At 48.5% G+C, this 24,670-nt stretch overlaps 2 protein-coding genes across 3 annotated transcripts; both read right to left on the reverse strand.

Annotated features, from left to right (window-relative positions):
- Nucleotides 1–1,605: 1,605 nt before the first annotated feature.
- IVL (involucrin) lies at nt 1,606–4,596 on the reverse strand. Of its 2 annotated transcripts, none has more exons than XM_003941904.3 (2): nt 4,550–4,596; nt 1,606–3,343 (listed from the first exon to the last, which is right to left on the reverse strand). In XM_003941904.3, the coding sequence occupies exon 2, from the start codon at nt 3,322–3,324 to the stop codon at nt 1,942–1,944; it is 1,383 nt and encodes a 460-aa protein (XP_003941953.1). In that variant the 5' UTR covers nt 3,325–3,343; nt 4,550–4,596; the 3' UTR covers nt 1,606–1,941. The 2 variants fall into 2 exon arrangements, with proteins under 2 accessions (XP_003941953.1, XP_010327974.1); XM_010329672.2 differs by having other exon boundaries at nt 1,606–3,360; nt 4,550–4,595.
- Nucleotides 4,597–16,462: 11,866 nt separating this feature from the next.
- Nucleotides 16,463–16,834, reverse strand: SMCP (sperm mitochondria associated cysteine rich protein). Its single transcript, XM_003941906.3, has one exon. The coding sequence runs from the start codon at nt 16,832–16,834 to the stop codon at nt 16,463–16,465; it is 372 nt and encodes a 123-aa protein (XP_003941955.1).
- Between the last annotated feature and the right edge of the window lie 7,836 nt (nt 16,835–24,670).

Below are 24,670 nucleotides of genomic sequence, written 5' to 3' on the forward strand. Positions count from 1 at the left end.
ATTTGAATAAACCAAGAACTTCAGCTAATAATACCATATCAAGTTGCAATAATTTGTAGCAAATGTACCCTACTCATGTAAAATATTAATAATAGGGGTAACTGTGTGTGGATGATATGAGAACTCCAGTATTTTCTTAACTTTTCTACAAATCCAAAACTGTCCTGAAAAAGTCTATTTTTTAAACATCGACAAGAAAATTTGCACACACACTGGGTGCTTCTGATTACTGTGCCTTCCGTCCCCAATCTACCTTCCCAGTCCTGCCCAAGCCTGCTGTTAGGAGGACTTGAGCCTGCCTTCTCACGGTCTAAGTCATGAGAACCACCGACAAGTGCTGACCCAAGGACGGTTGTGGTTAGAACCGAATTTTAAGTAGAACACCCTGTCCTCTGGGTGATGAGTGGATTGCAGGGTGTGTGGAGATAGAGAGCAAGAGAGACCAGCTGGAAGGCTGTTGCAACAATTCAAGTAAGAAATGACTTCAGGCAGAGCTCAGAAGGTATTGGTCGATATCGAGGACATGATCCTTGATGGGGGTGCGTGGGGAAGAGGAGGAAGAATGAGGAATAATTGTGAATGCACAGATGGCAGTGGCGGTTTTCTTACCTCAAAGAGAGAACACCTAAGGAGGAAACACAGTGAGTGCTGCTGGGGTTGGGTGGGGAGACAGGAATGCCAAGTGCTTGTGCTGTGCAGATCTGGACACCTCAGTAGGGAAGTCTCTGATATATCCTTGTGCCTGCAGTAAAATAGCTTTGATAGCTTGAGACGGCCTGCCTAAAATGTGGTGGTTAAATAATTAAAAGTGAGCAATTTGAAGAATTAAAGGCAGCGCTTTTCTCAGGAAAGGAGAATGCCTGGTCCTGATATGACTGATGGCCATAAAGACTATGGAGATGTCCGGGAGCCAGGTAGCAGAAGGGTGACATCTGCAGCGGCTGGGTCTGTATTTCTCCAGCTTGGTCAGTAGTTTTGGCTTCCATGACTGCACTGGCCTAATGTTTACTTCCTTTAATAATGCTGTCACTTTCCCTCAGAGACAATCTGGAAAACCTCCTCTCCCCACCTTGCCCAATTCTATTTCTATTGCTTTCTAAAGTCTTCCTCAGCCAAGCAGGGAGACCATAAGGCTTTTGGAAATCATGAGAGAAAACCCAGGCAGAAGAGCCTGGAAATGTTTCCAGGGAAGAAACCAGAACCTAGATGGAGCCCCCAGGTTTTCGTAGCATCTTCTCAGTTCCCATCCTGAGAGGAGCTGAGTTGGGAGCAGAAGGTGGGCTCTGCCAGGGGTTGGGTGGGGTGTTGCGGTGTAAGGTCGTGTTGGGTTGGGATACAACCAGAGCCATGTATCTACGTTCCATGACTGGCAAGTGCTGTTTTCAAGTGCGTAAGTGAAGTTGGTTTTGTTTCTGTTTGATTTGGGTTTTATTTCTTTTTCAGGAACTGTTGGATCTATTGAGTGGTTTGGGGACCAAAATTTAAAAAAAAGATTAAGATGTCTGTCCTCCTTTGAGAAAGGGCCACAGGAGTCTCTTGCAGCCATTGATCCATACACAGGTTTTTATGTGGTGAGACAAGAAAAAGCTAAAGCGAATAGAGGATCCCAAGACTTCCAGGATTTATTATGTATCATTGTACACACTCACTGATTCAGCTTCAATACTGGGGGAGTAGAGATTCCTATTGTAACAGTAATCCCTCAAGTAGTGGCTCTGCTCACCTGAGCTTGGGATTGGGCTCATTGAGGGTGGCTCTGGACAATAATTCCCTCTCTCCCTCCCCCTCACCCCATTGAACAGACATGTGGCGGGACAGAGTCAAGTTCACAGATGAGACGGGACACCTAGGGGACCCGAAATAATTGGATCAGTGGCTCTCTCTTCTCTTGTATGAGATGATCGGAGGGCCTCTGGACACTGCAGGTGGTTACTTATGTTGTCACTGCGCCTCCTGCTGCTGCTGCTGCTGCTGCTCTACAGGAAGCAACACTTCTCCCTTTGGGGGCAGGGCTTGTTGGATGTCTTGGACCTGGCCTGGAGCTGGGGCAAACACGGGCTGCTCCAGCTGTCTCTCCTGCTGTTCCGGGTCCTTCAGCTGCCCCTTCTGATGCTCCTGAGGTTTTAGCTGCTCCTCCTGCCGCTCTGGGTGCTTTAGTTGCTTCTCCTGCTGCTCCAGGTGCTTTGGCTGCCCCACCAGCTCTGGGAGCTCCAGCTGTGCCTCCTGCTTTCCCAGGTGCTTCAGCTGCCCCTCCTGCTGCTCTGGGTGTTTCAGCTGCTTCTCCTCCTGCTCCAGGTGCTTTGACTGCCCCACCTGCTGCTCTGGGAGCTCCAGCTGTCCTTCGTGCTGCTCCAGATGTTTTAGCTGCCGCTCCTGCTGCTCCAGGTGCTCTAGCTGCCTCTCCTGCTGCTCCAGATGCTTCAGCTGTTCCTCCTGATGCTCTAGATGCTTCAACTGCTCCTTCTGCTCCCCCAGGTGCTTCACCTGCCCCTCCTTCTCCTCCAGCTGCTTCAGCTGCCCCTCCTGGTGCTCTGGGTGCTCTAGCTGCTTCTCCAGCTGTTTCAGGTGCTTTGGCTGACCCACCTGCTCTGGGAGCTCCAGCTGCCCCTCCTGGTGCTCCAGATGTTTCAGCTGCCCTTTCTGCTCTTCCAGGTGCTTCAGCTGCCTCTCCTGCTGCTCTGGGAGCTCCAATGGCTTCTGCTGCTCCAGGTGCTTCAGCTGCCCCTCCTGTTGCTCTGGGAGCTCCAGCGGCTTCTCCTGCTGCTTCAGGTGCTTCAGCTGCCTCTCCTGCTGCTCTGGGAGCTCCAGCTGCCCCTCTTGCTGCTCCAGGTGTTTCAGCTGCCCCTCCTGCTGCTCTGGGAACTCCAACAATTGCTCTTTCTTTGTTCCCAGTTGTGCATCTCTCTTGGCTAGCTCTTGATCCAGTTGCTGGTCCAAGAGCTTCTTCTCTTCTTCCAGCTGTCCCTGTAGCTGCTGCTTCTCCCTTTGTGCTTTCTCCTGCTGAAGCTGTTGCACAGGGTTTTCTGCTTTCTGATGTTCCTTATCCTGCACCCAGTGCTGTTGCTGCAGTTCCTGTTCCAGTGGTTGCTGCTGCTGCTCACATTCTTGCTCAGGCACTCCCTTTACAGTAGTCATGTGTTTTTCCTCATGCTTTGACGGGCCCTCCACTGGGAGCTCGACAGGCACCTTCTGGCACGGAGGAGGCAGTGGAGCTGGCTGCTTCCTTTGCTCCTGCTGGGTAGTGACTGGAGGAGGAACAGTGTCGAGGAGCTCCTGACTGAGGGCAGGGGGGAGGGTCACTGGCAGTGTGTGTTGTTGGGACATCTTAGAAGCTGCTGTCAACCTGAAAGGCAGAGGGATCTGATGCACAGACGGAAGGCAAAGGAAATAGATGAAACCTTGGAAATCTGCAGAAGTACATGGTTTGGTTTCTTAGCATCCCCTCTTCCCTTGAGCAGGGTACTTAGTATTCTACCACCTCTGGACTAGCATTCCCCCAAAGCATCAGAGAGTGAAGGGTGGAAATGGGGAGGGGCATGGAAACGTCCTCCTAAGGAGCCTCCTTGTTCCCAGGGGAGAGCCAACAGGGAGATCTGTCTGCAGGGCTATTCTGCAAGGGTGCCGGCTGCCGTCTCACTGTCTGCTCTTGTCTAGTCCTTGTGCCCACCCTCACCACTCCACGGACCAAGTAGCAGAGATACATTCTGGGATTATGTCACAGTGAGAAGTAAGGCATTAGGGAACAAACATTCTCTTAGAGGACACCAAGTCCAGAAAGCCAATAGGCTGTGCCAGAGAGGATCCGAGAAGTCATGACATGAGCTCCAGACTGGAGCCACATGACCTATTCTGGGCCCACATCTCTCACTGAGTGCTGTGTGTTTCTGGGTGAGTCACTTAGTCTCCTGGGCCTTGGATTTCTCCTCTGCAAAGCCAGCAGGTTGGCCTGTCCAACCCCAGGGCTCCTTTCTCTCCTGACCTCCTGAGGTTTAGCTGCAGTCCTGGTGTCTGGGGTGGGGCTGAGGGGAACTGGAACGTTGCTGAGAGTTGGCCCTCGTTCTTTCAAGTCTCATACTTCTAAGTTGGGTTTTCCTGCCCCTGCTCTGCCCAGGTTTCTCCAAATAGAAAGTTTTCCCTATTCTGCAGTCCCCTCTGTGCAGCATAGCGCCCCCCCAAAAAAGGTAGAAGGTTTTCCCTGAACCCCTTGCCTCTATAAAGAAGGCAAAAGGATGGTCAGTCTAAACCCAAGAGGTTTAGGAAAGAAATTGACTGTGATTTCCCTTCTCCCTTCCTTCCTTCTCTCTCACACACAAATCCAAAAATATGGTCACAATAAGAGACAGGACATAGGATGGCTACTCTCTATTCTGCATTTCTGAGTCAAAGCACTTTTTTCTCAGTACGGTGACCTGAGTCCCCCTAGAAGGAAAGTCCAGTTGAAACCAGCCCCAGAACAATGCCCACCCCCACCCAGGCCGCCCACCCTAACCCCATTGTATGCTGTTGGAGGTCCCAAGTCCCAGCCCTGGTTCTGCCATCTAACACTTACCAGACTCACAGTAAGGCTGAGGCGGAGGCTCTGGTGGAGTGCTGATCTAAGCAGGAGTCAAGGCACTCATATTTATATCATCCTCCAGCCTGGCCTCCCTCCAGGTTGAAGGTGATGGACAGGTTTCACCGCTCTAGTTGGTCAACTTCCTCTAGCCCCTTCCTGACTCACCACAGGCATCGGAACAGCAACCCTTCAGGGCCCCATTCCCAGGGACACATAGCTCCTGCCTGGCCAGATGGTTCTGGGAGCCCAACCCGTGACGCTTTTCTGACCTGGGCGCAGGGAAGATGAGGGAGGCATCCTACTGTTTTGTGACCTCAGCCAAACTTCTGCTCTAAATCTCAATTTTTCTACTTTCAAAATGAGTTTGTTCTCATTATTAGGCCGAGAGATTCACTTTCAAGGTCATGAAATGGAAAGTTATGTGTCTTTCGGGGATGTCCAGTCTGGGTTATGTGCTTTGAAGATAGAAAGGTTCACTTCCCATGAAGGGGTGGTATTTCTGGGGCATTCTCTTGGGCCACGAACCCATCTCTCTCAGAACATATTTTAAATTTCATTCTGTATGGAAATAAACTCTGTCTTTGGTCGTGGGTGTGGGGCCGGGGGAGGTCTGACTTTAGGCCAAGTAGAGTCAGGTAGAGGAGACTTCCAGCCTTCATGCCCGAGGCTGCAGATAGAGAAGTTCTCAGGAATGCCATGATCACAAGAACTCCTAAGCATGGCCCACTCTAGGCAAGGAAACAGGATTGAATATATACAATGTAAAAATAAGTATTGCTTTTTATAATGACAAATCAAACAGCTTTCTTAAGTACTTTTTAAAATTCATGAAGATACAAACATCAGAATCAAATTGTCCATTGACTGTTCTAAACCATGCTCTAGAAATAGCTTAAGAAATCTTTCAGAGTGGGCATTTCAGCACTCCTCTCTCCAGTGCCAACAGTGAGCCAGCACACTTGAAATAACATCCAAACTCCCAGTTGTGGTTTAAAAGGCCCTGGGTACCTGGCTTCTGCCTTTCTCTGGGGCCTCAATTCACGTGTCTCTATTCCTACCTCGAGAAGGGCCTTCAGTTCCTGAGATGAGCCCAGAGCTCCCCACCTGAGGGCTTTGTACCTGCTCTCCTTCTGCCCACAGGCCCCTCCCCAGGTCTCTGGCTCTTTTATGCCTTTCGGCTTCAGTGTCAATGTTGGGATCTGTCAGAGATCCTTCTCTGTGTCTTGAATCTGAAGGATTGGTACTCCATTTCACCTGTAGCTGTCTAGAGTTATTTTATTTGCATTTGTTCACTTGCTTCTTGTCTGTCTCTCCCACTGGAAAATAAGATAAGAGCAGGGTATACCTGGTATCTTTTCCACTGTGCCCCTAGGACCTATCAAAACCACTGCATATAATATGTGCTCCACAAGTATTCATTGAAGAGCAGTGAATTTTGCCACCAGAAAATGACTATTAAACATTTTAGGGTTGATCAATGTTTGTATGTGTGTGTCTGTGTGTGTAAAAACAAAACTGATTTACTTCTTCCCTTTCTTTTTAATGGTTGGTTAATAGTTTATTTTATGGACATCATTCATTTAAACTCTCTTTTTTACAATCTAATAAAAAAAAAGAAGGAATTATAAAGACAATACTCAGCAGGGCTAATTTTGAGAAGTGTGCTGATTTCTCATAGTTTTCCTGACAGGCACCTTTCTCTTAGCCCCAAGTAAATCTATTTAAAGCACTGATTTTGTCACAATGCTAGATCATGTCTGAAAAGAAAGATGGAGGACTCACAAGGGACCCTTGATTTCTACAATGCTATCCTCTCCTCATGACCTCTCTGTTCCCTGAGCCCACTCAGGGACCTTATGTTCTTTTTTTCCCATAAAACAGGGACTGTGCCCTTTTCTGGGGCAGAGAAAGCACACTACCTTGAATAACTAATCAAGCATTTGCCTTTACTAAAACCACTCTGCCTTGAATAACTAATCAAGCATCCTCACATGGGCACGGATGCCCTTGTGCTCTGCTGCTGACCTCATCTGGGGGGAATCTGCCCCTTCCCAGCCAGTGACAGTCAGTCTAGGGTAGCAGACTCGGATCAAGGAAGTCACACCGGTCTTATGGGTTAGCAGGGGCTCAGTATCTGCCAGATCTGCCTTCCACTCGCTGACTCACGGCATAATGAGAGCCTTAAGGAGAAGATGGTATGTGTGAGCCTTTGACTGCTGGGCAAAGCTACGGTGTGGGAAACAGGGCAGTGGATAAAGCTGAGGGAGTGTTTGTGTGCGTGTGTGTGTGTGTGTGTGTGTGTGTGTGTGTGTGTGTGTGTGTATGCAAGGGAGGGGTCAGGGAAACCTCAACATTCTAGGGCTCAGAAGCCCCATATTCTGCCCTCAGGTTGCCCCATTTGGGAGATTGTATATGGGGGCAATTCTCTCTCTGCCCGCGTGAATGACCTCATAAGCTCCATTTCCACATGACGGGTCTGGGTAACTGTCCAGACCCCACCCAGCATAACGAGGATGAGCTCATATCCCATGACACATGGAGAAGCTTTGGCTCCAACTCTGCCCTGGCTCAGGGATGCCCTGGTTATTTCACATTTGGAGGCAGAAACTGGCTGGGTTGTCTCTCCTGAGTGAGGCAACCTATTTGAACTGCTACTTAGTTATAGAGGGACAGAAGAAATTGGTCATGGTGATTCCCCGTCCTGTGGGGAGGGGTGCTGAGGACAGTTCTTAGCAGGTTGCCATAGGGGTCCTGGAAGATGGTCCTGGAAGGTGACTTGGGCCAGGAAATCGTGTATTCCCGTCTCGGGTAGCCATGCTTCATCTGCTTCCTGGCATGGCACTGCCACACGCTCTGAGGTTGCCAGCCTCCTTCCCCTCTCGCAGGCCTCCTCCTCTCCCGAGGGCACTGCCTCCTACATCGGCAGCTCTCAGTCCGAAACCTGCACTAGTTGCTTCCCAACATACTTTTTTTTTTTGAGACAGAATCTTGCTCTGTCACCCAGGCTTGAGTGCAGTGGCGTGATTTTGGCTCATTGCAACCTCTGCCTCCCTGTTTCAAGCAATTCTTCTGCCTCAGCCTCCCGAGTAGCTGGGACCACAAGCATAAGCCACCACGCCCAGCTAATTTTTGTATTTTTAGCAGAGATGAGGTTTCACCATTCTGGTCAGGCTGGTCTTGAAATCCTGACCTCGTGATCCTTCTACCTTGGCCTCCCAAAGTGATGAGATTCCAGGTGTGAGCCACCATGCCCATCCCTCCCCACAAACTTTGAATGCTCCTAGTCTTCTTCCATTGCCTCCTGGGCCTGACCTTGGCTCCTCACTTACCTTCTGTGCTGGTCTACTGTTCATAAAAGAGATGTGAGACGGCCGGGCGCGGTGGCTCACGCCTGTAATCCCAGCACTTTGGGAGGCCTAGGCGGGTGGATCACAAGGTCAAGAGATCGAGACCACCCTGGTCAACATGGTGAAACCCCGTCTCTACTAAAAATACAAAACATTAGCTGAGCATGGTGGCGCATGCCTGTAATCTCAGCTACTCAGGAGGCTGAGGCAGGAGAATTGCTTGAACCCAGGAGGCGGAGGTTGCGGTGAGCCGAGATCGCGCCATTGCACTCCAGCCTGGGTAACAAGAGCGAAACTCCGTCTCAAAAAAAAAAAAAAAAAAAAAAAAAAAAAAAAAAAAAAAAGAGATGTGAGACTAAGAAAGGCCAAGAGAGCTGACTCATCGTTTCTGGGCTTCTGGGTGGACCCATCTGTCCTGACCTGCTTTCCTCTCTTACATCTTCTTACAGCTTTCTCTCCTGGGCCTGTTGATTGGTGGATCTCAGTCACCAGTGCTGGCCTTTGCTCCTGGATCTGAGAGCTGTGGAAGGACAGCCACAGCTCTGCTCTAGGTGGCAGCAAGAGGAGCCAAGGTGCAAAGGCAGTCAGTAGTAGAGAAAAGAGACTCAGTGCCCGCTTCTCCAACTAAAGGAAATTCCCTCCCTTTTGGGCTCATTGTTGGGGAAACCACATTTTGCGTAGTTGACTCTCTGTGCCAGAAGACAGCAGAACGTCTGAGATGGAAGAGTCGTCAGAGAATGCATGGAAATGCCTCACGCTGTGCCGGGTGCATAGGAGCTGGTTTATTTATGTATCTAATAATAATTTAAATTCACAATAAGTAAATTCATGGAAACAGGAAGCAGATTGATGGTTGCTAGAAAATGAGGCGAGGAGAGAATGGGATGTAGCTGCTAATGGGATGATGAGAATGCTATAGAATGACATAGGGTTGGTGGTTGCACAATATATGAATGTACTAAACACCACCGAACTGTTCACTTTTAAATGGTAATTTTGTGTTATATGAATTGTACCTCAATAAAAAAAAGAAGTAACGCCTTTTCCTAATAGCAGGTCACAAGGTAAAGTTGTTAATATAATTGATGCGTCCATTCAACCAATACTTACTGAGCATCTCTTATGCGCAAGGCACTGGAAATAGGGCTATGAATAGAAAACACACACAGTCCCTGCTTCGAGTAGCTTAGAAGGTAGGCACTCCTTAACACATAGGAGCTGCTAAACACACATATGCCTGCCTGCTCGCCACCATTGGGGCTCATCTGCCTTCTGAGGAGAATTGAAGTCTGGAGAGAAAAGGAGTTGCCCAAGAGACTACAGTGAGGCTGCGATAGAGCCAGGCTGGAACCCATGTGTCCTGACCTTCAGTCAGGGGCTCTCCTCCCCATCAGACTACCTTGCTAGGTGCTTGAGCATCTGATGGCTGTGACAGGTTTCACTGGGTGACTTCAAAGACACATTCCAGCTCTGTGAGTTAGTCATTTACCCCAACATGGTCAGTTCTGGGTTTTCTGGAGGGAGTGCCAGTTTTCTCTCGCTCTCACTCAGCCAAAATGCCCTTGGGGTGACCCTCTTTGGTCCTGGGAAGAGGGAGCTCCACTTCTGGGCTGGGTCTGGTGTTTAAGTTATTTCAGCCTAATCCAATCTGGAGGAGAGTTTCTGTTCAATGGTGAGCACTGGCTTTGCTATCAGACAGGTAAAACGGGGATACTAACAACTCCTTAGAATTCCGTCAGAATTTGGTGAGGCAATATATGTGCTTAGCACATAGGTCGTACTCAGTAAGTTGGCTAATTTATTGTTGGGGACCATTGCAAAGGTTTGATGGATTACCGTGTGTTACCTGCCTAAAGATAGTTTTAAGGATTTAACTTCTTTAAAGTTCATCAGCTTTAGCTAATTCATTTTGCCCATGAAAAACGTGAAGCACCACAGACACACAGCGCATGGGAGTATCATGGGGAGGGGAGCCAGGTCGCCTGCCTTCCCATGTGGGGCTCCTTCCAGTCAGCTGCTGCTGAGCCTCAGGTGATGATTCAGCTCAACACATGAGACTCTGTCTCATGCTTTGACGATGGCCTATGTGCACTGAGTGTGCTCCCCTGAGTGGGAATCATGGGGACATTAAGGTGGCTTTGCATTTCTAGAGAGCAAGATAGTACGTGGAGGTGCGTGGGATCTGCATAGGCAGAGGACAGACAGTGGTTCAGAATGAAATTTTATCTGGAAAAAAGAATCTAGTAATAGAGTGAGGAGTGTACATATAGACACAGCCCATCAAGTCAGAGATGAAAGGTAAGGTTTCAACCAAGCACATGGAATAGAGATGATTGGAAAATACCACGTGGGATGAGACTTCACAGGGCTGTGTGAGAAAGAAGGCAGGGCTGTGGGGAGCACAGCGTGGTTGAGGGCAGACAGGAGTGCCAGGAGCCTTCGGGTGCAGAGAATGGGGGAGGGACATTTCAGAGTTGAGGAAGAGACAGTCACAGAACAACAAGGGAGCACAGGGACCAAGTCCAGCCATGCAGCCTCCCCCTGAAGTGGCCTCAATTGTCAGGCAAGTAAATGGAAGGGATCAGGGATTTTCCAGGACTTTGCCCAGCTTCCTGATTTATCACTCTTCACTCCTTCTTTCTCCCCTGCTAATTAGGGAGTCGGGGGAACACCTGATCCTGCATCAGCTGCCTCCTGAGAGGTGTAATTGCTCTTACAATTACTCCTGAAAGCAGTTGCAGAAACCACTCAGATGCATGTGTGTGCGTGTGCATGTGCATATGCGTGTGTGTGTGTGTGTGTGTGTGTAATCTGGGCAAAATATCTGCCTCGTGACTTTACCAACACGAGTGAGCTGCACACATTTTCCTGCCTGGAATGGGCCCTGGTGAGGCCCCCATGAACTAGTCTGTATTTACGGACAGTTTGTCACAAAGCTATCTGACTGCTCCAGACCTCCAGATGAGTTGGTCTGGTCCAAAGTAGAAAATAGTGCCTATGCTTCCCTCCATAAGACACAGGCCCCCTGCTACTGTCTCACATTAAACTAGGTCACAATGCTGAGAGTCAGGGCACGTGCAGGCCTCTGGGATCCCAGCTGAGCTAGTGTGCTGGGGAGGTCTCCGCCCTCCTTGTCTAACAGGGAGATACAACCCCTGATCTCAGGATGCTCTCGAGGTAGAGGATCGTGATTCTGCCCTCAGGGAACTTGGAGCCTGACAGAGAGGCAGGTGCAGAATCTGAGAGGTGGGTGCAATTCAGTGCCATGCCATGTGAGCACTCAACTAACTGGACCCTGAGTGGATGCAGCTGTAAACAGAAACAGGGTTGGAAAGTCTGCCTGGAGAGAATGCAGGGGAAAATGCAAAGGAAACGGGCCTTCTTCCAAATCTACTGTTTGCTAGACCCTGTGCATCAATCCCTTGTTCACGCTCATGTAATGATCCTTTATGCTTTACAGAGGAGGAGCTGAGGCTCAGAGTAGTGCGGTAGCTGGCCAGTGCTCCCACAGCTAGCAGGCGGATCAAGCTCGAGTCCCTTGCTCCCCAGCTGCCCTCTCCACTGAGGGCAAAGATGTCAGCCGAGTGCGTTAGACACTGAATCCTGGTTTGCTCCAGTAAAAACGAGCCCAGGGCTTTTATAGGGGATGACAGGAGAGCTGCAAGTCAGAAGACAGGAAAGCTGGAAATTGCCAGAGTAGCTGCAAGTTTATTTTCTTGCCACTCAGGTTTTACTAGAAAGCCTGCTTGGGGTGGAGTAGGCAGGAAGGGGAGAGAGCGGTCAGAGTGCTGCGGGGGAGAAGGGCGAGCCCATTTCCTCTCTTAGGCTAGAAGGTGCATGCTCAGCTCCAGCTACCTTTCCTTCTTCCCATACCTCCCCTACTCCTGCCAGGAGCCCTAGACCCAGTAACCCCAGGGCTACCTCCCTACCCCGCTTAGAGTCCAAGTCCGAGTATGCTAATGCTGGAGGGGACTTCAGGGCACCGAGTTCAGCCCTCGCTTTACAGAGGATGACATCATTTCAAGAGGGGAACACGGGAAGGCAGGGCAGATCTCTGGGTCCCAGGTCTGTGGACCTTGTGCGTTCCATCCTTCCTCTCCACTGGAAATGCTGTTCCTACCTTCTTTCTTATTGGTTGATTTCTTCATTCCACTGCTGTTTCTTGAGAGCTTCCGTGTGTGCCTGTGTTCTAGGTCCTAGGGTATAACGTGGAACAAAACGGGAAAAAATCCCGGCCTTGTTGCAGTTTGCATTCCAGTGGGGGATGGAGGAGTTATGCAAAATAAACACACACATGAAATAGAAATCAATGTATGCAAAATAAACACATACCTGAAATATAAATAAAGTTAAATATTTGGAAATTCAGTATTAAAAAATATGGCAAGGCCGGGCGTGATGGGTCATGCCTATAATCCCAGCACTTTGGGAGGCCGAGGCGGGTGGATCACGAGGCCAAGAGATCGAGACCATCCTGGTCAACATGGTGAAACCCCGTCTCTACTAAAAATGCAAAAATTAGCTGGGCATGGTGGCGCGTGCCTGTAATCCCAGCTACTCAGGAGGCTGAGGCAGGAGAATTGCCTGAACCCAGGAGGCGGAGGTTGCAGTGAGCCGAGATCGCGCCATTGCACTCCAGCCTGGGTAACAAGAGCGAAACTCCGTCTCAATATATATACGGCAAGAAAGAGGTTTGCAGAGGGCTGGGGGAGGGCCAGGTCATTTATTTTAAATGCATAGCTAGGGAAGGCCTCACACAGGAACCTGGAGAGAGCCAGGAGCTCAGCATGAGGAGGAGGGCAGGGACAGGGCACAGCAGTGCAGCATCCTGGAGGCAGGAGTGCTCTGAAACCAGCAATGAGGCTGGTGCGGCTGGGGCTGAGTGAACGAGGGAAGGAGTTTTGAGAGACCAGGTTGGAGGCATGGGTAGAGGTGGGCAGTGAGGAGAAATCATGTAGCAGCTTCAGCTTTACAGTCAATGAAATGAGAAGCTGCATTTTTAAATGAGAGGAATGATTCATGATTTGTGACATTATTTGACTTTGACTTAGTTTTAAAAGGCTCTTTCTGGCAAGGGTGGAAGCAAGAGGAACAGTTAGAGGAACTCTAGGAATTTAGTGATGACTTGGAAGCAGGGTGGTAGCAGTAGAGGCAGAGAGAAGTGAGCAGACTATAGATAGTTTTGGGCCCTGGAACCAGTGAGACTTATATCTTACAGGTAAGACTAAGATGTAAAGTATCAGTGGGGAACAACCTGAGTGACCATAAGAATTCATTAACGGAGATGGGGAACACCACAGGAAGGGCCGGTTTTGTGGAAAAGGTCAGCAGTGAGCTTTGAGACACGTTAATCCGGAGACACCTGTTGGACATCCAAGCAGAGTTGCCAAGGAGGCAGTTAGGGATACTAGTTCTGAATTCGGAAGGAGGTTTATGCTGTGGAAATACATTTGGAAATCATCAGCATATAAATGGCATTTGAAGACATGAGCCAGAATGAAATCACCAAGGGAATGAATATGGAGAGGAGAGAGAAGAGGCTCAGGCATGAGCCCCTGAATCACTCCAGTGTTGGAAGATCAGGGAGATATAAAGGAACAGTTCAGGAAAATTGAGCAGGGAAAGAGCAGGCTGCCAGTTAAGAGATATGGCAGGATAATGCAGTATTCTAGAAGATGAGTGGACATATTGTCAAGGACGAGGGATGAACAGCGGGGCAAATGCCGTACGGATACGTGGAATCTAATAAAGTCAAACTTAAAGAAGCAGAGTGTGGAGCAGGGGTTTTCAGGGACTGGTGTGGTGGGGAGCCTGGGGAAGTGGGTACACACTTTCAGTTATAAGATGAACATTCTGGGATCTAAGGGACAGCCCGGGTCCTGATGGATGTGTTAATTCTTTTGATTGTGGCAATTATTTCAGTGTGTACACATGGCAAAGCATCACGTTGCACACCTTGAGAATACACGATCTTTGTCAATTAAATATGTTTTACAATATGAGGCCAAAGAATGCCTGTGGGATTGGGCAGCACAGAGGTCATTAGTGATCCTGACGCTGGCAGTCTAAGGCAGCGGCGAGAATGGAAGACAGATTGGGGTGGATTCGAGAGAGAATGAGAAGAGAGCGCTTGGGAACAGCAAAGTGAGAGAGTATTTTTAAAAATATTAAGAGAAGCAGTTAGATGGGGTAACAGCCAGTTCTGACTCTCTCCAGCTCCTTGTAAACTCTGCTCATCACTCCACCTTTCCTTCCCCATAAAGTCGTTACTGACAAACCAAAGCCCATGACATCCTGACTCCTCCACAGCCCCTCATTTCCACCTCACCTGCCCACTCCTCCGCTCCTACTGCGGAAGGTTTGGATCCAGTCTCGCAGTTTTTCCGCTTGTTCTCTGATTCTGGAGAGCTCTGCTGCAAATATCCCAGCGAATGACTTCTGCATGTCATTCAGTTCTCTACCCAAAATGTCACTTTTCTGAGACGGCTCCTTTAGCTTCTCTAAAATATCAGGTTGGGGCAAAGGTAATCGTGAAAGTTTACATGCAAGGAATGGGGTTTTGTCCTTTGCAGTGTGGGAATACAAAATAATTCAGAGTCGCCATGACCCAGAACAGAAACAGGGTGGCCCACTTTACATGCTTCATGAAAATCTGTTGCCATTTTGAAATCTGAAACTTAGCATTTATAAAAACTTTAGAGAAATGGCTGCCCACCCTCCTAGAGGGAAAAACAAACGACTTCCAACATAATCTTTTATTTCTTTATTTTTTATTTTTGAGACGAAGTTTTCCTCTTGTTACCCAGGCTGGAGTGCAATGATGCGATCTCGGCTCACTGCAACTTCTGCCTCCTGGGTTCAAGTGATTCTCCTGCCTCAGCCTCCCGAGTACTGGGACTACAGGCATGCGCCACCACACCCAGCTAATTTTGTATTTTTAGTAGAGAAGTGGTTTCTCCATGTTGGTCGGGCTGGTCTTGAACTTCCGACCTCAGGTGATCATCCTCACCTCCGCCTCTCAAAGTGCTGGGATTACAGGTGTGAGCCACCATGCCCAGCCTACAACATAATCTTTGTAGCACTATGAAATTGTTTCCAGTTTAAAAAATTTTCTCCCATAAACTAAACAAAGTGTGGTAATATTTTGTGGACCACTGGTGCGTTGTTGCTAGGGAATCTCTATTTTGAAATTCCAAGTAATTGAAAATGACATTTATAGATCCTAGATGGTACCAAAATAGAAACTGCAGTTTTGAGCTACTTTATATATGCGGTGTTTGTGGGAGTGGCGGGGTCGGGGGGAACCTGCTTTGAAATAATAAATTCTCAGCATAAAAAAAGCATACCTATTGTATGATTCTACTTACATAAAATTATTAAAAATACTAATTTGTAGGGACAAAAGTAGATCAGTTAGTTTTCTAGGGATTGGTGGACAGGGAGAAGCATGAGAGAGAGAGAGAGAGAGAGAGAGAGAGCACTTGAAAAATTTTAAAAGTGATTTTTAAAAGTGATATGTTAATTAAGCATAGCAGTAAAAATGGAAGTTTACAAGTACGCTGAATGAGGCTGATTTCTCTATTTCTACCTGTCTACCTGGACTAGTGGGGGTATGTTTGGAGACAGATGACTGGAGGATGATGGCTTCTGTAGAGGGAAATATAGCTTTGTGGCAAAGAGGAGTTTGAGAACTATGCACACTGAATAGCCACTCGGTGTCAGACCCTGTATTAGGCACTCTAAATAAATTATCCCTTTTAATTCTCATTAAAAAAAAATCTTTGTGTTAAGTCCCACTACACATGAGGCAATAGAGCCTGAGAGACACTAAACCACCTGCTTTAGGATTGCTACTCCCTGACCGAGGAGCCAGTGCTGATGCTGGAAGCTTTCGCTCTTTGCCACCAGCCACTGTGCTTTGCTGAGTCTTGGGGACTCTCCCTCCATCTACAATCTCTGGATCAGGGGTGGAATCACTCCAAGGGACTTACATATTTTTGCTTGGTCTGGAGTGCAATATGGTACCCAGGGACCCAGGGGAATCATGATTCTTGCAGTTTGGTTGACCAGTCATCTTTTTTTTTTTCTTTTTTTAAATCAGGACTGAAGGGGTTCCTGGAATGCAGGACTTTCATTTGGAAACCAAGATGAGTCCATCAACTCAGCTGCAGCTCAGCAGAGGCTTTGTTCTTCAGGATGCTAGTTCTTGCTCCTTGGACCTTCAGGACATGCCCACAATATTTTCTTGGGCTCTAGGCCAGGCTGGTGAGATGGTTTCATAGGTAAGTAAAGGAACAAAGGGAGACAATGTTCTTTTTATTGCTCTTTTATTTCTGTGCTGTCTAAATGTCAGGATCACTAGGAAAAATGATTCCAGCCTCTTCAACCTCCCATTTCCAGATGGAGGCCTCCCTAGGGAGGGAGCTAGGAAGGGAAATGGGAGCCTCCCATTGTGTGGAAATGGTAGTTCCTGTGAAAACTGCTTCTCTTAACATAGGTCTAGCCTGACTCTCAGTAATCCCCCATCCTACGGAGTGATAGGCATGACCCCAGGAACAATCTATTTGCGTAACTTCTGCTCTGGTTTCCTTAGTCTGGACTCGTATTGTGGACTTCGGGGTTGCTGCTGGGTTTGAGAGCCCTTGTCCTGAGTTTGGGGTGAGTTGGGCTCAGACTCCTTATTCACAGGGGAGCATTCAGGCGTGGTCTCCAAACCACAGCACTTGGTCTGGATGCAGCACGGGGGTTTTGGCTGGCAGCAGTGAGTGTGTTTTGGGGGGCAGCTTTGATTGCCTTTTGGGGGGCAGCCCTGGTTTGTCGTTGGTGGGCAGCACTGATTGCCTTTTGGGGGGCAGCACTGGTTGGTTGTTGGCGGGCAGCTTTGATTGGCTTTTGGGGGGCAGCATTGACTGTGTTTTGGTTGGTCACACATCTTCAGGAGACTTGGAGGTACTAGAAAAAGAAAAGAATAGTCTCATTAGAAGGAAATCTGGGTGTCTGTTTTTTTTCCCCTCCTTTCTTGATACCCAAACACATCTGTCTTCAGGATAATGACTCAGACCAGGGATGGGAAAGCGAGCTGGACCCCGCAGAGGAGCCAGCCAAACCCATACTTCTACCTTTGCATGTACCAGTCTCTTTGTTCCTTGCTAGGTCGTCGTTTGCCAGATAAAGAATCAAAAGACCAGAATATCTGAGAAATGTGCCTAAGGTCTCTTAGCTAATGAGAAAACAGTGTGACCCTCAGTCTCCAGATCCTGTCAAGTGTCAGGCACTTCACAAACAGCAGCTCGTGTTATGACTGCTACCAGGCTGAGGTAGACATTTTTAGTCCGCTTTACATATGAAGACCACTGAAGTTCAGAGATCACCTCAGTTGCTTCCCAGTGGATTCAAGCCAAGCTCCATCCCACTCCAGAGCATGTGCTTGTTCTGGTCTCTAACGCGGCACCCAGGGACCGGGGTGCGATGGAACTCTTGCCCTTAGAGTGACCTCCCGCCACACCCTTCCTGAATGCATCATCTTGTCCAGCGCGGGAGCACGAGAGGTCAGCTGCTGCTGCGGTGGTTACAGCGAGATGAAACGGAAAGGATGGTGCTCTTGGCATGGCAGGCCTCGAGTTCCAGGCCTGGTTCTGCAACCCCCAAGCCTCAGGGCTTGGGCAGCTGTCTTCACTTCTCTTTGTAACTCTATAAAGAGGCAGTAGTCGGGAGGAGAGAGGGGGAGCTGGACCTTGTATGCACCCCCAAACTCAACCATTCAGCAGTTTTATAATTTCCGGATTCTTCTGGGTATAGGGAAAATCCAAACAAAGCTCCCTTTTTACTTCTCTCTACCTTCCTCCACCCAGGAATCCAAGTTCTCCCTAGGAGGTTCCTAGGCCTCAGTCCCAGTATGCAATCCCTGGGGAAACCCTTGTATGGTTTCCCCGCCGTCTCTCCTATGGCACACGGTGAGAGGATGAATGCCACTGTTGTGGCCCCAGAGCAGAATAGAGGGTCTAAAAGTGGCTGGGAAACAGCAGACAAGTGAGCAGCGTTGTTATCTAGCCTCCTGAGGGAGATGTGGAAGGAGGGAAACGAGCCTGTACCCCTTCTGGGGACTCAGCTCGCAAAGCCACAAACCCAAGTGGGGGAGGTGGCAGGCCCGTCCGAGCCCCGTCACTGGTGGGGGAAGATGGGTGTGGGATTTGGAGTGACAATTGCTGAGGTCAACTCACAACCATCTCCCGGCATCTGGCATCCTCGGGATTGTGAGAAAAGCCTCTTGCCCAAACTAGTTTTTTTCTTCTCTCTCTCTTGTTGCCCTGGCTAGAGTGCAACGACACAATCTGGGCTCACTGCAACCTCTGCCTCCTGGGTTCAAGCAATTCTCCTGCCTCAGCCTTCTGAGTAGCTGGGATTACAGATTCCCTCCATCACATCCAGCTAATTTTTTGTATTTTTAGTAGAGATGGGGGTTTCTCCACCTTAGCCCGGCTGGTCTCAAACTCCTGACCTCAGATGATCCACCCATCTCGGCCTCTCCAGGTGCTGGGATTACAGGTGTGAGCCACTGTACTGAGCCCCAGACTAGTTTTTTAAACTGAACCAGTTACTGCTGTGGGCTTTCCACTAAGCACACACATACCCCTGTCTCCGTGAATGTGTGTATGTGTGCATGCACGTGAATGCATGCAGGCATGTGTCCATGCATAATCATAGGTACGCAGAGGAGAGAACTCGAGGTTTGTGATGATGGCTGTTTAGCTGAATCAAATTGAGATTATTTGGTCTTTCTCACGAGTTTTCACATTAGAGCCAGCATGAATAGCGTCCTGACCCTCTCTTTCCTGCTGGAGGCTCCCTACTTGCCCTCCATCGGATTCTGACCTGTTGCTGGGTTGCTTCCCTCCAGCCCTGCTGTTGCTTCCCTGGTGTTTAGAAAGCCACATCTCTTGTCTCGTCCTCTTTTTTGTGTCCTGTAGATAGAGGGAGTCCTGGGGACAGTAGCCACAAATCTCTCCTTCCACTAAAGTCTTTCTGAGGGAGGGCCAGGTGTAGCAGCTCACTCCTGAAATCCCAGCACTTTGGGAGGCCGAGGTGGGTGGATTACCTAAGGTCAGGAGTTCAAGATCAGCTTGGCCAACATGGTGAAACCCTGACTCTGTTAAAAATACAAAAATTAGCTGGGCGTGGTGGCAGGCACCTGTAATCCCAGCTACTCGGAAGGCTGAGGCAGGAGAATCACTTGAACCCAGGAGGTGGAGGTTGTAGTAAGCTGAGATCATGCCATTGCACTCCAGCCTGAGCAACAAGAGAGAAACTCTGTCTCAAAATAAATAAATAAATAAATAAATAAATAAATAAATAAATAAAATAAAATAAGGCAGTGTTTCAGGGGTTACCTCATGATACAGTTTGGCTCTGTGTGCCAACTCAAATCTCATCTTGGATTCTAATCCTCATGTGTGGAGGGAGGGACCTGTAATCCCCACATGTTGAGGGAAGGAGGTGATTGGATCACTGGGGCAGTTTCCCCCATGATAGTGAGTTCTCACAAGTTCTGATGCTTTTATAAGCGTCTGACATTTCTCTGCTCTCACTTCTCTCACCTACCATGTGAAGAAGGTCCTTCCTTTTTGCCTTCTACCATAATTGTAAGTTTCCGGAGGCCTCATCAGATGTGTGGAACTGTGAGTTGATTAAACTTCTTTCCTTTATAAATTATCCAGTCTTGGGTAGTATACTTACAGCATTACTGAAATGGACTAATCCACCCCAGTAGGGCAAACATCTGTATCATCCTCTCCTGAAGGTGTGCAGAATTTGCCAGAAAGGTGGTTGCAAAAGGGAGCCTGTCAGATGACCTACTTTGCTATCTGAATCACCCCAGTGACTTTATAGAAGATCCAGGGCTGTGGCTGTCCTGAATGACCGGTGACATGCTCTTCGACTCAGCCCTTTTTTATTTGGGGTTTCCCCCAAATCCAGTTCATAGTGCACAAACTGGGTCCCATTGACACAGGTGTGGCCAACACCTCCACCCACTAGAAACAGTAATTTTCGGACTCACACATTGGACTCAGCCCCAGCGCGGCCTCTCTTCACTTCCACTTTCTGAACCATTGAGTCAGGCACATGCCAAGGACCTCCTTCCCACAGAGAAACCCCGAGAGTTTCTCCAAGAAGGAAGGACGCACAGCACCTCCTCTATGGACCCCTATGTTTGAATCTCCTGAACTAGAGCATTAGGGTGATGGGGAAGGAAGAGTTATCTCTTAAGGCCCTGCCACCTGGTCCCAACCCTTCATCTCCTGAGTCCCTGGCTATATGGCTGCAGCCTGAACTGGGTCAAGGGCGGTTCCCACCTAAAAAAGGGAGAGTGACTTGGATTAGGGTGTTGGCTTTAATTCAGTCTTGACCCTATCCCTGCCAGTTGTTCCAGGATTCATCCTATCTTTCAAAAAAAGGCTCCTGCTTCTATTTAAGAGGAAAACACTGGAGGAAGACTCCTAAAGAATGGGGATGGGGACAAGTCACCCCATTGCTCCTTCCAAGTCGGAAAAGCTGCAAAGAAGCTGAGGTGGCAGATACAGGCCGTGCGATGCCTTGACTTGCCCCAGAGGGAACAGGAAGGAGAGAGGTGAGCAATGGAGAGGCACACCGAAGCCGGAAATAGGACAGAGACACACCAGCATAAAAACAGAGAAGAGGTGAGAGAGTACAGGGTCGTGTTCTCTACCACCTTTGCGGTGTTCCAAGCTGTTGGACAGGAAGTGTGTGTGTGTCCGCAGGCACACACGTGCGCACACTTGGGTGCCCCTGCACCTACAGGGGTGAGTTTGGGGGTTCAGACGTACACAGGGAGCCCAGCCTCTGTCCACGTCTCCTTGTTGTTTGAATTTTCTCCACTAGGGATCAGACCTAAGACTAGGTTTTGAGAGGGATGAAGGAGGAGTGAGCCCCTTCCGCTTTTATTTTCTGCTGTTTCTATCTGTGTTTGGTTGTGCCTTCTTTACTGTTTATTCTCTCTGCCTCTCTGTCATTCTCCGGTCCTTCATCCTGTCTCTGTCTTTCTGTCTTCTTTCTCTGCTTTCCCTTTCTCTACTCTGAAAGGCAGTGCCACGCATTGACCCAAGTGCAGATGGTCCTCATCAGTTTGTTAGGATCCATTCTTACAAGTCCAGGCTGAGCTTTCTCTATAGAAGCGATTCTCATTCCAGTGACCGGAGGTGCACAGGCATCAGAGGGCACCTGGAGCCTGCGTCCGGGGCCTTGCCTCACCAGTCCCTCCAACATCCCCACTCCAAGCACGTGTCTCATAGTCAGATCCTGAGTGTGGAGGTTGTGTCATATCAGAGAAGGAGAGCAGGTTAGAAACCGGTCTTGTTCACTGCAGCGCAGGGACGGCAACAGCAAGTCCTTCTGCGACCCCACCCCCACGGATGCAGGTCCTGCCCCTCTGAACCAGTGCCGTCTCCCTTGTCTTCCTTTGCCTGCTGAACAGCATCTGTATCCTCTACTTTCAGAACCCCGGCTCCTGTCCAATAAACGTGCCTCCTGGACTACTCTGCCTCCTGCAAGAGTTTCGTCTTCTTACGATTCTTTCTTTTGCTGGGCACCGTGGCTCAAGTCTGTAGTCCCAGCACTTTGGAGGGCTGAGACAGGTGGAACACTTGAGGTCAGGAGTTCAAGACCAACCTGGCTAACATAGGGAAACCCCATCTCTACTAAAAATACAAAAATCAGCCCCGCATGGTGGTGAGCATCTGTAATATCAGCTGCTTGGGAGGCTGAGGCAGGAGAATCGCTTGAATCCAGGAGGCGGAAGTTGCAGTGAGCCAAGAATGCACCACTGCACTCCAGCCTAGGTGACAGAGTGAGACTCCATCTCAGAAAGTAAATATAAATAAATAAATAAATAAATAAATATTCTCTCCAAGCTCCATTTCCCTTCTTTCGCAACCAAGCTCTGCACAGCCTGCCTCTGGAAATCTGCGTGATCGCACCAAACACTCATGGCCCAGGACCAGGGCCATTTTCCCAGATCTTCTTACTGCTCTATTCAGTGAGGATTAATACAGAGTCCAACCCAGATCCAGGAGGGCCCTGGCAAGGCACCCTCTCTCTGACATCTGCCCACTGGCCCAGCCACTATTTTCTCAAGCACCAGGCTGGCTCAGAGCAGACACCTGCTGAATTTTCCCACCTCTTTCCAGGTTTATGAACGTGCTCTTTCCCAGCTTAAATTGTCCTTCCTGGGTCTCTGTTCCCATATGCTCACTGAATATTGTTCAAACCTGAGGTCTCTGCTTACACATCAATACCTGAGGAAAACTTCCTTAACCCATAGCCTCCGTCTCCCTGACATGCTTCCTGGGATCCCCTGTGCTTCTCACCACGTTTTGATAGTGGTTATTATTTCCTTAATTGTCTGACTTCTGTGGTCTGTTAGTTCTATGAACATAGACATCCTCATTATTCCCACCCCCAGAGGCTCCAGTGTCTTCCTCTTAAATGGAAGCAGGAGTCTTTTCCTGAAAGATAGGATAAATCCTCTCATCCAGCATACGGCATGGGCCTCAGTAAGTGAATATGTAATGAATGAATGAACACACAGACAAGCCACTGAGAGACGACTCAAAAGACAAGCCTTCTCTGTGTTACCTGGTCTGGCCACAAACTTCTCAATTCACCATTTCCATCCTTGACTGCTCATGACTGGATCCAGCAGATATTATTGATCTTCCTCAGCAGCCTAGTGAGTCCATGACTATCAGAAACCAAAGTCTTCTGAAGGAAATGGGTTCCCTTTCCTGCTAATGACAAGATTTTAAGCCTCTATGACATCATAATCCTCTCCCCAGGACTCTATGCCTAGCTCCCTCACCAGCGCCCCCTGCCTGCTGGAAAGTCTGACTCTTCTTGGTTTCTTTCCTGAAAGATACAAATAAAGCTCCCTAGCTAACCCATAGGCATGGAATTACCTAAAACATACGCCTAAAGCACAAATCTGTATCGAGTGTCTCCTCTCTACCAGGCTCTGGCCTAAAAAGTGGAACGTAGCTCAATGGGATGTAGTTTCCATTCTCAAAGATCTAATTCAATTAAGGAGGCAAGTCAATAGACAACTGGAACAGTGTGTGATAATAATGATCGTAGGATAAGCACAAGGGTCAGGTTTGAGAGTCAGACATGCTTCCTGGAGGGAGGGACATTTAAGCTGAGACTTGGCAACTGGAAATAGGAAGTTGGACACAGGGTTGTGCCTGGGAGGACATTTTCGGATCCAGAAAAATGAAAGTGTAGACTGTTTGGTGGAAAAGCTCAGTGTGGATGGAGCAGACTTGGGAGTAAGGAGAAGGGGGAGACTCAGTCACATAGGTAGGTAAGGCTGTGTTGGTGAGGACCCTTTATGCCTTAAGAAAAAGGGTTTGGACTTTATCCTGAGGACAATGGGACCATTGAAAGGTTTTAAACAGGGGAGAAACTGGGACCCCTTAGGGGCAAGGACCCTATTTCATTCACAGTGTCTTGCAGATCACTTGGCACGTAAAAGATTCTGAAACTGAATCAATTCAATAGTGAATCGGCTAAAATAGAAGAGAGAAGCATTTCATTATGTTTACTCTTTCCCTTTCTCACTCTCGCATGACCTCTTTGAGGACAGTGACTAGGAACTTGTCTTCTCCTGGAAAGCAGGCCACCAGAAACATTTATAGGACACCAGGCAAGAGCACAAACAGAGGCTTCTGACCCCTGTGGTTCATCCCTATTTCTCTTCCTACTCCCCAACTTCATCGTGTGCCATGAGGAATCTCGGGTGTGCTGCACTGTAAATATCCCAGCCCATCCATGTTCTTTTCATACACGGATCTCTCAAACTGCCCCTCTCTTGGTCACTGAGACCTAGAAGTGAGCACAGTGTTGGCTGTTTGAGTCTTCAGGAGGATGGACACATAGAGGTAATCTCTGGGTGATTTGGACAGAGATTTCTTGGGTCCTGGATAGCTAGAGTGAGAGAGACAGCGGCTCTGGGCCTGTACATTGGACCTACCGAATTATCCTATGGGGGTGGGCCATGGCTGGAGGAGAGCCAGAGAACTCTTTTTTTTTTGAGTCAGAGTCTCACTCCGTCGCCAGGCTGGAGTGCAGTGGCATGATCTCGGCTCACTGCAACCTCCGCCTCCTGGGTTCAAGCAATTCTCCTGCTTCAGTCTCACTAGTAGCTGGGACTACAGGTGCACACCACCATGTCCAGCTAATTTTTTTTTTTGTATTTTTAGTAGAGATGAGGTTTTACCATGTTGGCCAGGATGGTCTCAGTCCCTTGACCTCATGATCTGCCCGTCTTGGCCTCCCAAAGTGCTAGGATTACAGGCAAGAAGAACTCTCCAGAGTGTGAAGTCCAGGACAGAACCACCTTGGCTAAAGGTTAGCACTCCTGGGAAATATGTGAATTGTGCTTTTCATTCTGTAATAGCCTATTCAAGTATTTCTCTTTCACTTGACTTCCTCAGGTCTTCATGCTTATAGTTATCTCCAAAATTTATTCTCAGTCAAATGTCTGATCTCATTCACATCTCCCAATGTGTTTAACATTTAGTTGGGACCAAAGCCTTAATTTATAAGAATTAAGTTATTTTTAGGAAGAGTATGGAGAGGGAGAGAGAGGGAGAGAAAGAAAGAGAGGTGGAAATAACTAGCAAACCTATGAAGAAATGCTTATTCATAAATTTAAAAAATGCAGACCAGAAGATCCATGAGACACTGGCTTTTCCATGAC

The sequence above is a fragment of the Saimiri boliviensis genome, chromosome 19, assembly GCF_048565385.1.
Source record: "Saimiri boliviensis isolate mSaiBol1 chromosome 19, mSaiBol1.pri, whole genome shotgun sequence".
Taxonomy (NCBI): domain Eukaryota; kingdom Metazoa; phylum Chordata; class Mammalia; order Primates; family Cebidae; genus Saimiri; species Saimiri boliviensis.